The sequence below is a fragment of the Thermobia domestica genome, chromosome 15, assembly GCF_964235325.1.
Source record: "Thermobia domestica chromosome 15, izTheDome1.hap1.1, whole genome shotgun sequence".
Taxonomy (NCBI): domain Eukaryota; kingdom Metazoa; phylum Arthropoda; class Insecta; order Zygentoma; family Lepismatidae; genus Thermobia; species Thermobia domestica.
The window spans coordinates 87,192,906-87,205,491 of record NC_137468.1 but is presented as its reverse complement, the minus strand read 5'-3'; the positions used below and the strand labels follow the sequence as shown (position 1 = coordinate 87,205,491).

The 12,586-nt window shown below is 36.2% G+C and overlaps 1 protein-coding gene across 3 annotated transcripts in view; it reads left to right on the top strand.

Annotated features, from left to right (window-relative positions):
• The window catches only part of LOC145671873 (uncharacterized), a 123,619-nt gene that overhangs the window by 96,790 nt on the left and 14,243 nt on the right, over positions 1-12,586 (top strand). For all 3 annotated transcript variants that reach the window (XR_014128545.1, XM_081741103.1, XM_081741102.1), the window contains one exon: positions 9,721-9,883. Coding sequence is in view for 2 of the 3 variants with exons in the window: in XM_081741103.1 (XP_081597229.1) it covers positions 9,721-9,861 (141 nt within the window). In the remaining variant the exon portion in view is untranslated. The remainder of the gene's footprint in view (positions 1-9,720; positions 9,884-12,586) is intronic.

Here is a 12,586-nt window from a genome sequence, read left to right as displayed (position 1 = left end):
AAGTCCATGACTACCCCTATAAATCGGAAACGGTAAAACAAATGTGGAAACAGGAAAGAAAGCGTGGCATTATTTTCAAAGCACAACGTGAAAATGTCTTGTTCCAGGGTCCCCACATGGTCCCAGGTGGAGTCCAACTAAAAAGTTTCAAATGGCAAGAGAGGTAGGACATCGTTTGAAAGCTCTTGTTAAGTGAAAGAAGATGGAGCACGTCTCGACTTTCTTCGACAATCCTGTCCAAAATTGCGGCGGGTCAAAATATAAGCAAAAGCTTAATTGAAAATCTATGGCCACCTTGAATCCAAGAGACAGCTTAAAACCTATATCGAAAGGATAGGCTTACCAAACTGCTGAAGCTAGGAAAACCAAATTTGGCATGAATGTTGATCAGTGGATGACGAAAAGATGCGAAATGTTCAAAAAACGAAACATCTTGAGTTCAAAATGCCATAGTATGTATCGAACGCATGTCCAGCTCAAACCACTGGTGTTGGAGGTAATCCAATATGGCTGCCAGCGTGAAAAATGAGTTTGTATATAAATATGTTATTTCTTGGAATACTGTAATTAAACCAACAAAGTTTGGCGCAACTCGAAATACTGAAATGACTTACACATGGTTTGGTACTATTCGCCAATCTTGCAAATGATTTTTTTTTTTTTTTTTTGTAAATTTGGTATTGCTTGGAGTATTGTGATCAAACCAACCAATGACATACAAATGTAACCGCCACGAATGCGCAGTTTCGAATTACAATAGAGCCACCCACCTACTGGTGCAGCAAGTCCTTTATGCATGAATTACGTATGACAAAATTAGAGGAAGTCAGAGTTGTGTGTTCATCGCATATTCGTTACATTAAAGTAAATGATGGCGAGGGAACCAAACAAAACATATATGTGTTATTACCGAATGAAATTATAGTTGAGGTGAATCGAAATTCAATTGTTCTTTAATCTTCCTATTGTTTCTAAATATATAATAGAGAAAAATAGAGATTTAAATTTGTACTGTTATGAACGACATAAGTTTTAACCGGCCATCTTGGATTCGAGGTGGCCATAGTTTATCAAATAAGCTTTTGATTACTTTTTGACCCGCCGCAATTTTGGACAGAGTTGTCGTAGAGAGTAGAGACTTGCTCCATCTACTTTCATTTAAGAAGATCTTGCAAACGATGAGCTACTTAACCCCTCTTGCCATTTGAAACTTTTTAGTTGGACCCCACCTGGGACCATGTGGGGACCCTGGGACAAGACGTTTTACCTTAAATTGTTGTACTTTGAAAATAATGCCACACTTCCTTTCCTATTTTCACATTTTTCACCGTTTCCGATTTATAGGGGGTGACCATTGACTTTTCAATTAAGTTTCTGTTTACATTTTGACCCTCCGCCATTTTGCACAGGGTTGTCGTAGAGAGTCGAGACTTGCTGCATCTTCTTTCATTTTGCAACAGCTTTCAAACGATGTGCTACTTAATCCCTCTTGTCATTTGAAAATTTTGAGTTGGACCCCATGTGGGACCCTGCGAGGATCCTGGGCAAACTTTTTTATCCGAAAAAGTGTGTTCTTGAAAATGACGGGATACATATTATCCGAGTTTTCCATTTACCCAACCGTTTCCGAACAAATGATTCGGTCAAAATATTCTGCCAGCTTTGTAGTTCTTACATTACAAAATATATTGTAACTCACGATATTCCGCTCGGTGGCACGTATAACTTTGGGATCTACCTAGTTATAATATATCAAATGAAAACACATTTGTCTCGTTCGGATCTCAGCGGAGCCACTGCGTGACCCTTCCTTGTTAGGAGTCTGGATATGTAAACCCGCTTAACGTAGGGATTTATTTCTGTGAAATTTGGGACATGGCGAATAAACACGAGTGAGCTTTGAAATGTGAAAGTTCATCTGAATTTGTTTTACAATCACTTCAAAATACAACTTTATATATACTTTTAAAAAGCCATCCCTATTTTGAAAAAAAAAATTACTGTACTCAGGCTCGAATTGCCGCCCTCCGGTTCTAGAACTTTAACAGCGCTATTAAGCACGCTTGACCACAGAGGCAACTCACGAAAATGCGTTGTGATATAGCTAATAAAATCGCTCCAAGCGCAGGTTTACACTTGGAATTTTAAATAGCCAGTTTCTGTCTTTTTCAGTAATTCCAACTGAAGATATTGACTGATTTCCCATATTGGAACTTTGCGTGAAGTGTGAATTGTATGCTCATTTCAAAAATGCACTATTTTCTGTTCTTTCAATTTTACGTATTTGTGAGTGTTCCTAAGACCTGTTGTGTGCAGCGATTTTCACACAGTTAAGCGTTTTACTAACTCCCGGAGGCATAATATGTTAAACGTAGGCAGCATTCTGTTGTTATCATAGTAGTCACTTGTAAAGGCACACCTAGTATTAGTTTTTCATTTTTGTTCTTGTGTTGACCTTGAAGGACCAACAAATGCCTTTCGTGAAGCTACAAGTTTTCTTTAACTTTATACTTTATAGCAAGAATATTAACTGCTATATAAAACACAATTATATACCTGTGGCGTGGGAGACCCTGGTTTGATTCCAACGGGAGCTCATGTATTTCGGATTACATGTTAATCAGTAGGTTCCGTCTCATATAGCCTCGCTGCTGAAAAGGGCGCTAAACTCAAAATCAACTCAACTTAATAATTATCTATACATTGAATTTAATAATAAGGAGGGAGACCTTGAAGGAGGGAGGCCGAATAAAGAGGGAGACCTTAAAATTTAAAACGTAGGGTCAGCGTGAGTCAGAGAGGTGACGGGGCGTGGTGTGTCACAGTGAGTCACGTCCTGTTGACCCACGATCCACTGACCTACTCACAAATCTTGACCCAATTGACTCACTCCATCTCTGGACTGTACACACAGATAAAGCAGACATATATGTAATCTGACCTTACATGGCCTTCACTAATTTAAGATAATCTACAAAAAATGAAAGAAAGCAATTTCAAACGCAAAAATATAGAAATGTAGTTTCAACGGAACAAAAAAAAAAAAACGTAACAGCGAAGATTTGAACCCGAATTTCTCCACTCAGCAAGCAGACGACTTACCGACTTACCCACGACATATCTTCCGACTTCTGGTTTTGAAACTTTATTTACACTGCGTGTGTTACCTAACAACGTTACGAGATGTCCTTACTGTCGTGTTAACACGCGTTCCGTAAATTTACGAAGTCGCTTTTTTAATCCAAAATAAATTCGACACACACACACACACACACACACATATATATATATATATATATATATATATATATATATATATATATATATATATATATATATATATATATAGATAGATAGATAGATAGATAGATAGATAGATAGATAGATGGATAGATAGATAGACATATAGATATAGATAGATAGATATGTTGGTGCACCAGTAAGCTCCCAAGAGTACAGATTAATTCATTCTTGATTTTAATCTACAGAACAAATGTTTTTTATGAAAGCAAGGGGACTGCTACCCATAGATGGAAAATTGGAAGTTACTTGGAAATATTTTAGAAGCAATATCTTTCAATGGTAAAGACCACTGCCCGATGATCCTGTTTTAATAACTCCATGAGCAGAAAGGACTGATATGTCCCTCTCCTATATGGTATTTTTCAAACAATATACTTTATCGGGAATATTATCCTTTATTCTTCAATTCATGAATTGTTTGAGGTTGAAGTGAGCGTAAATGTTTTCATACTTAGGAGTCTGGATATGCAAACCTGCTTACCGTGGGAATTTACTTCTGTGAAATTTAGTCCATGAAGTTATACAAAAACCGGTAAAATAAGGAACGTTAACATTCTTACAATGAGAACAGATTTCAATTCCCGGTGGGAGTTAGCGTACGCACGACTTTATCGTGGGAGACCCGGGTTCGATTCCCGGTGGGAGCTCATGTGTTTCGTATTCCATGTTAATCAGTAGATCCACGTCTCCTATAGCCACGCTGCTGACCGGGCAGTTAAACTCAAAATCACAATCACCACCACACGGCGGGAGTTTACATGGTTCGGGTTTTACGTTAATCAATATGTCCACGTCATATATGGTCTTGCTGTTAAAAGAGACGTTAAACTCCAAATCAACTCAACTCATTAAAATCAGAGTTCTGAGTTTAATACCAACTTGAAACCATACGTTCAAAACAAAAATTGAAATAAAATGAAATCTTTATGTTTAACGTCCCATGGTTATGCCGGTTAGGCTAAAGGAGACGGTGATAATGAGAAAGGAGTGAAATGGTGGAATGAAGAAAGTGGGAGGAAACGGGAGAACCCCGAGAAAACCCACCAGCACGGCGTTTGTCCACCACAAAGTCCAAACGGCGCGAGCTGGGATCGAATTAGGGACCCGAAGCACCGGAGGTGAACGCTCTAATACTGAGCCACCGCACCCCCCAAAATGAAAATTATTCATGCTTCTGATACCTATATAAAAATGGAGAGAGAGAGAGAGAGAGAATAAATATGGTTGTATTTTCCATAGGGCCAAAGTGGCTTAGTGGTAGAGCGTTCACCTCTGGTGCATGGGGTCCTTGGTTCGATCTCAGCTTGCACAAAGTCAGATTTGTGGTGAAGAAACACCGTGTGCGTTCGTTTCTTCAGGATTCTCCTGTTTCCTCCTACCTACATCGTTGCACAATTTTCGTTCACTTCTCATCATCACCGTCTCTTTTACCTAGCTGACATAAGCATGGGACGTCAAACTTAATTTAATTTCATTTCATTGAAAAAATTACTATAATTCATAATCTGCATCTTTATAAACCAACTTTAACAATCATATGGATGTATAATGCTTAAAATTGAATTAAATCGCAATTGCAGTAATCTGCAATATTTTAGGTTTTTCATTTATTTACATCAAATGTTTAGTTATTTGATACTTTATAGCAAGAATATTAACTGCTATATAAGACACTATTATATACCTGTGGCGTGGAAGACCCTGGTTTGATTCCCAACGGGAGCTCACGTTTTTCGGTTTCTATGTTAATCAGTAGGTCCCGTCTCATATAGCCTCGCTGCTGAAAAGGGCGCTAAACTCAAAATCAACTCAACTCAATAATTATCTATACATTGAATTTAATAATAAGGAGGGAGGCCGAATAAAGAGGGAGACCTTAAAATTTAAAACGTAGGGTCAGTGTGAGTCAGAGAGGTCACGGTGGGTGGTGTGTCACAGTGAGTCACGTCCTGTTGACCCACGATCCACTGACCTACTCACAAATCTTGACCCAATTGACTCACTCCATCTCTGGACTGTACACACAAATAAAGCAGACATATATGTAATCTGACCTTACTTGGCCTTCACTAATTTAAGATAATCTACAAAAATGAAAGAAAGCAATTTCAAACGCAAAAATATAGAAATGTATTTTCAACGGAACAAAAAAAAAAAAAAGTAACAGCCAAGATTTGAACCCGAATTTCTCCACTCAGCAAGCAGACGACTTACCGACTTACCCACGGCATATCTTCCGACTTCTGGTTTTGAAACTTTATTTACACTGCGTGTGTTACCTAACAACGTTACGAGATGTCCTTACTGTCGTGTTAACACGCGTTCCGTAAATTTACGAAGTCGCTCTTTTAATCCAAAATAAATTCGACACACACACACATACACACACACACACACACATATATATATATATATATATATATATATATATATATATATATATATATATATATATATAGATAGATAGATAGATAGATAGATAGATAGATAGATAGACATATAGATATAGATAGATAGATATGTTGGTGCACCAGTAAGCTCCCAAGAGTACAGATTAATTCATTCTTGATTTTAATCTACAGAACAAATGTTTTTTATGAAAGCAAGGGGACTGCTACCCATAGATGGCTAAGTGAGGTAAATAAAATTTAAACTTCAAATGGAACTGGGGTGGCTCACCGACAATGCCTGATTTAACACTTTCGATAACAGCGCGGGTAAACGCTGGTTTATAGATAGAGCCTGTGTAGGTAAGTGGATACCGCGTGAGACTGTCATTCTAAGGGTGTGGGGTTCGAGTCTCGGCCTAGACTGAGTTAATTTTTTTTCAACACTATAAATGATGTTCGCGTTTGATACTGAAAGAGATTTATCCTATGAAGGGAGAAAACCCACGATGGGGTCAGGGGGAAAGACGGACACTGTTTATCCTTAAGTGTTAAAATTTAATTTATTCCCATGTCTTTTGTTCTTTCCTTTCCTCTTTCCTTCTTTTCTCATTTTGTTTAGCTTTCCATACTTTTTCGTTCTCTGCATGATGCGTATTATTGTTTTCGTTTCCTTTGCATTAATTCCTATTTCATTGATCTTAAAGTGAATGGATTTTCTGCAGATTTATCTCGTGGTTGTTTCTCTAAGTGATGCTCTGAGATAGTAATACTTTTTCCTCCAAATGGAGGAATATCCTGGCATGTTATGTTTTCGGGCACGTATTTGCTGTCATGTTGGTTGTCCAACTATCAGACATCGAGTGAAACTATTCTGCTACTGGAAAAAGCTATCATTTCTTATGTATCCAACCTCCATTTTCTACTGTCGCTGGCTGTACTATGTTCCTTATACTTACTTCAAAATGTTCCTTTTACTTTCTTTGATACAACATTACACATAGTCTTCGCATAAGGAAATGGTATGTAATGAACAAATATACTTGTGACAACGATAGCAACATGTTGAAGTTTTTCTGTCCTTAGAATATGGGCAAACGGAACATATTTTTCTCTTTGGCTCTCCAACAGTCGTTCCTTGTTGTTTTTGACACATGTTGATTCCACACCTTATCGAAGCATCTGGTACAGTTCTTCTCAAATTCGGAATACAAGCTCGCCTTTCCATAAGAGGTTTCATCATTTCCTCTGCAAGTTCCTTCAGAAACAGTGCGACGATCCGTGAGATTCGGTTTCAAATCTGGACATGTAGATGTGTAGAAAATGTAAGCATTTACAGTGGCTACATCCAATATGTTGAAAAATAATGCCAATGGCTTACGTTTTGTTTGTCTTTTGGCTGTGTACGTTCTAACTAGCTCGTCCAGTAAGTCAACACCACCTTCTGTATCATTATAAAATGTAATTATTTCAGGTTTACTCTTATTGCTTTTCTGGTCAATTCTAGCGTCATGATACATTGAAAAAAGAATAACACTTTTATTCTTCTTTGGAACAAAGCTCACTTCCAGACAGATTAGTGTTTGTAGCTCCCCCTTAGGTATCTTACCAGTATACACTATGCCCTTGTACGCATAACCAGATTTCGATTCACAAATCCAAAGTACTTTTATACCATATTTCTTTGGTTTTTTGCGGCATATATTGAATAAAACCGCACCTACCTTTGTAAGGCACTAACTATTCATCTATAGTAAGAAATAAGCTCGTCACCATAACTCTTGTACAGTTATATATTCCGTACATAACTATTAGGTGCAAGGCGATCAATCATACTTCTCACAGCCCTTGTACGTTTGTCAGCAAATCGAATCATACGAAGAATGTTCAGGTAATGGTTTATACCCATAGTGGCTGTAAAACTGGGATTTGATCGAGAATCTAAAAAATAGTTCTCTCACAGGTACTCTTTTGAACACCAGCAAGTAACAGTAGACCTAAGAAAACAGTCAGTTCGATGGTATCTACTTCTTTCCAGGTAATGCGCTTTCCTTGTGCAACCCGTTTACCTTCCAAATTAGCAGAAATCGAATTTCTTCCAGAAGGTTAGGGCTAAGAAACAGTCAAGTGCACTTTTTGGTGTAGTCACAGTAACATGGTTATCAGGACCGCGATTGTTTCTATCAACATTATAGGGACGAGTCTTTGAACATTTAGGGGGACACTTGCTCCAAACAGTACCGTCCTTAGAAATATAATGTTTATCCGGTTGAAATGACATACGGTTTACAAGGGGAATGTCGTCTTCGCTATCACTTCCATTATGATATTCATCACTCGAGTCTGGCGTGAAAGATTACGAAAGAGACATTGTCATAGTTTCAAGTTCAGATTCGTCATCTTCACTTTCTTCTACAAGCAGCTCATCCAATATTTATTTTTCTACCAAAGCACTCATTATGGATTTATGTATGAAATTCGACCAGTGAACCACAAGAAACTGTAAATCTGAAACAAATATGGAAGCTCAGTGTAACAAAGGATATTATTTTCTTCTTCTTCTTTCTTCGTTTCTTTTTCTTTTATAAACATTTAATTGTTCATTTTCACTTCACTGCAACAATGATAAACAATTTTCATTTATCAATGACCTTTTTGTTTCCCATAGTAAGGAGAAATATTTCAAAAAGTGTAAGGGTCAATCTGACCCACAAAGTGTAAAAAAGAGGTGTTTGTTAAATATCACGTAACAGAGAAACATTTCTACACAAAAATATTATTTCATACCAGCAATTATAAGCACAAATAATGATATGAGAACTCATAAAAGGACAACTGTAGAAAAGGTGTATAAGGCACAGAAAAAATGAATTGAAATACTCGCGGGGTCAATTTGACCCTGGAAGTGTATCTAAGGGTTAAAAGTTAATTTCGATTTAATTTCTTTTAAACAGCTTCAGGGATACACAATAGGATAGCAAACTGTGTCTAGGAGTACGCGAGTAAAAAAAGGTTGAATAGCACTGCTCTACAGTACTACCAAAGTAACAACGTTATCAACCCAAGTTTTGTTTTTGAAATGCTATTATGTCATATTTCAAATTTACATGCTAAAAGAAAATTTGCTATTCTGCATTAATATTGTGTTACAAACTAAAGACGCTGCAGTACCACAAACATCCAAATTATGGAAGCATCTGCTTTAGCAATAGCGCAAGTGAGACGAACGGGGTAAGGCATCCAAAATATCTTAGTGTCGAATATAACGATCATGCTATAATGAATTTGAAATACATAAAACCAAAATTGTAAGGGACTGAAAATTTTACTTTTAAAAAATGCTTTATTTAAAAAAGCCTCTAATCACGTAGATGATTTTTATTAGGCACAGAGATCATAATGTCGTTTACAATCTTTTGGTACTGTACTGCAAAATTGAATGCGTATTGAATAACAAAAAAGGGATTTGAACTATATAATTTATTTAAACATTCCTGACTTTGAGAAATGTGTACAGTGCTATAATATTGTTCTGGCCAGTATCGTTTATTTCTGGCAATAATTTTTACTTTCTGTGTCAAGTTTATAATGGTTCTGACTTATATAATTATCCTTCAACGTAATTGGCAAAATGCTAATGATAATGATTTTAATTGCGAGTAATGTAAAATATGAAAACTTTATTACAGTTAGTAATCCTGTTCACAGTATTACAGTTAGCAATCATATTGTGTTCGAAACAAAACACAATATGATTAATAAAATGTAACCGTGATAGAGATAGATAAGTACAACAGGGGATAACTTTGAGACTACAGTTGACTAAGTAAATGATTTTAAGCATGGTTTAGTAGTCATAACTGCAACAAAGGGATAAAAAAATACGAATAATATATGTCTTCCTTCTATCCTAGCTGTGGATAAGAGTACAGAGATTCTGAACAGAAATAAATACGAATTTTTATTAAACAGAATTGTACATACAATATATCGTTTGTTCTACTGAACACGAAATAAATATTAATTCTAGTTGTTCGAGTCGAAGTCCCTGTCCAATACCGATCTGACAGCTTTAGAGCAGGCAGTTTCCAGGGTTGAGAGGTGCAGAGGCATGATAGAAGGTTCTCCTGAACGACCTAGGCGGCGACGTGGTCGTTTCACTTCTTTGTGATGGCTAGTGTCAAACGAAACTGGTAAGTTACAAATGTCAATTTTAGAAATTAACTTGACAACTCTTAAAAATTGCTTTTGTTATTATTATTATTATTATTTGTGGATCTCAGGAAACGTACGAAACACAACACTTTCATGGTGTAATCTTTTGCAAGTTTACCACCATATACCAAACTTTACTCACCTTGAGTTGACGAGATCATATTTATAGATATATAAATATGATCATATGCTCAGAATATTTCTTGTGAGGTTGTTGAGAAGAAAACATTGAAATTTCAAAATAATAACACATTTAGTACATAATGAATGTTGCTGATATTCCTTTTATTCACGGTTCTAAAAATCGCACGCTCTAAGTGAGCATGGCGACCAGAAGTACGAGTCTGGCGCGTAGGATAATTTAAATCCAAAATATGTAGGCCCATGTATCAAATTAGATTTGTATTATTATACTGTCTAGGTCAGAATAAATTTTCGAACACTACTCTTGTTCACGTTCTTTCGGCAGCCTAAACATCTGTACCATTAGTCTGCCGCTGTTCGATTTCTTCAGCTTCAAACCATCACAGTAGTAACGGTAGGGCCTAGCATTTTCATTGTGGAAAAATAGTGAAACAGTATAGACGCTAACATAATACCAGTTCTTATAGCATTAAGGATTAAGATACAAATATTTCCAGAACAAAACCATAGTTGTAGCGTTGGTGTGTTGTTACCAGTTGCTAAGATGTAGAGTAAATGATAAAGAAAATGTAAAGGATGTAGTGGGAGACGAATTTTTAAATAGTATTAAAAGCTTTTTAGTGTAGAAAATAATATATTGGTAACCGTGGTATAATAGCATGTACGTTGTAGATCCACTACTTCTATAATATGTATGCCTAAAAATTTTCAATGTGTACACTTAAGAGTAGGAGAAGTGTACAGACGCCATAGAACATGAACTTTCAAAGCACTGGGAGCCAAGTTTTGAAAATAAAGAAAACCTATAGGCCTATTTGTAGCTGTAATATGGTGGCCTGGACATTCTTAGTCTGCATGATTTATTTTGAATTTAAATTTATGTAGTAATTAGGGTCCTAATATTTCTGGACTAAAATAATAAACAATAATCATGCTGATAAATATTTAAAGTATCTGTAATGATAAAACATTTCAGATTATTTTCTATGTATGTTAAACTAGGACAATAGGTCTTTAACATTTTATCATCATATACAGTAAGTATTTTATTTATTTTGTCATTTCTTTTTGCTATTCCACTAAATTTATTGATAACTTACAGTAAGAAACTTTAATATAAATACACTCCCTGAAGCTTCCCTGAGTCAGAGAGAGAACCTGATCTATGACGTCACACTAAAACAAGTTGTTTCTGTTTCCGTGGCATAAGCAACACTTTTTTTTTTTTTTTTTTTTTTTGCATTATTTGGTGCTTTGTATCTCCAAAACTAAGAAATATCTTTATTGAAATTTTTAGGTACGTGCTACAATGCAGATTATTTCTAAACAATCGAATTATGAACAAAAATGGAATGTTCATTTATCATCGAACGACTATAGATTTCGGAAGGATCTTTAAAGATGCTTACTGTGTACATAAGTGATACACAGAGTTTAAAAAAGAAAGACTTACCGATGTCTACGATAACAGCCAAGAGTGGAAATTTGAGGTGGCGTTGAATGCGTGAATCACGTGATGACTTCTGAACTATCCAATTTCGGATAACTCAGCAGCCGCTTGGAGAAATCGATTATACTTGCATCATGTACCGGTGTTCACATTGGGGAGCTTTTCAATTAAACTCAATGTGTTTTCACACTTGCTGTTCCACAATGATTGCACGGCAGAGTCTGTCTATTAGTGTAGAGGAAGGGCGACATCCAATGAAGAACTTTTAGTAGAGGCAATATACGGTTTGACCCGGAAATAATTGCAACACAAATGTTTTTTTCGTCTATCACTTCCAAATAGCGTTGCTAATAATATATTCAAAATCCGCTTTCGTAATACTTGGGGAAAGTCCGCCATCTTGGATTCAACATGGCGGCCACACCGAGACATCGACTCAGACTTAAATGACAATATCTACTCACAGATTTAAGCTGAAAACTTCGTTCCTGCGCCATTTTCAAGATAATAGCATACCTTAAGGGATGCAAGTTTGCATGCCTCTATGTACCACCGCCATATTGAAAAATGGCGGCGATTATTAAAAATATAGTTTCTTTTTCAATTGGCAATAATGTTTTATTGGAAGATAACTCAGAAACTAACAGAGATATGCAGAAATTTCTTGAAATAAACGTAAAAGCTCATGATCTTAGCTTTCCAACGAGGGTACTTATGTTCGTTTATCTTACAAAGTAACGGAGCTAGTCGAATTTATGTGGCACTGGGTGTGCGATTTTCGATAATATGACTTTTTCCTCAGGTTCCTGCTAGAAGCTAAGTAGACGCAGTATACGGATTGACCAGTAAATAATTGCAACACAAATAATTTTTGAACCAGGATGTGTAACAAGGTTTATTTAGCTACATATTAAAAATCTTCTACTCACCTCCTTGGGGAAAGTCCTCCGAAATTTCGAAAAATATGACTTCTGAGATTTCGTTCAGATGTCGCTACAGATCGCGATAATCCATCATTGAAATGAAAGAAGATGTGAAAAATTGCTCAAAATTACGATATTTCTTCAGTCCTTGTTATGGTTAACGC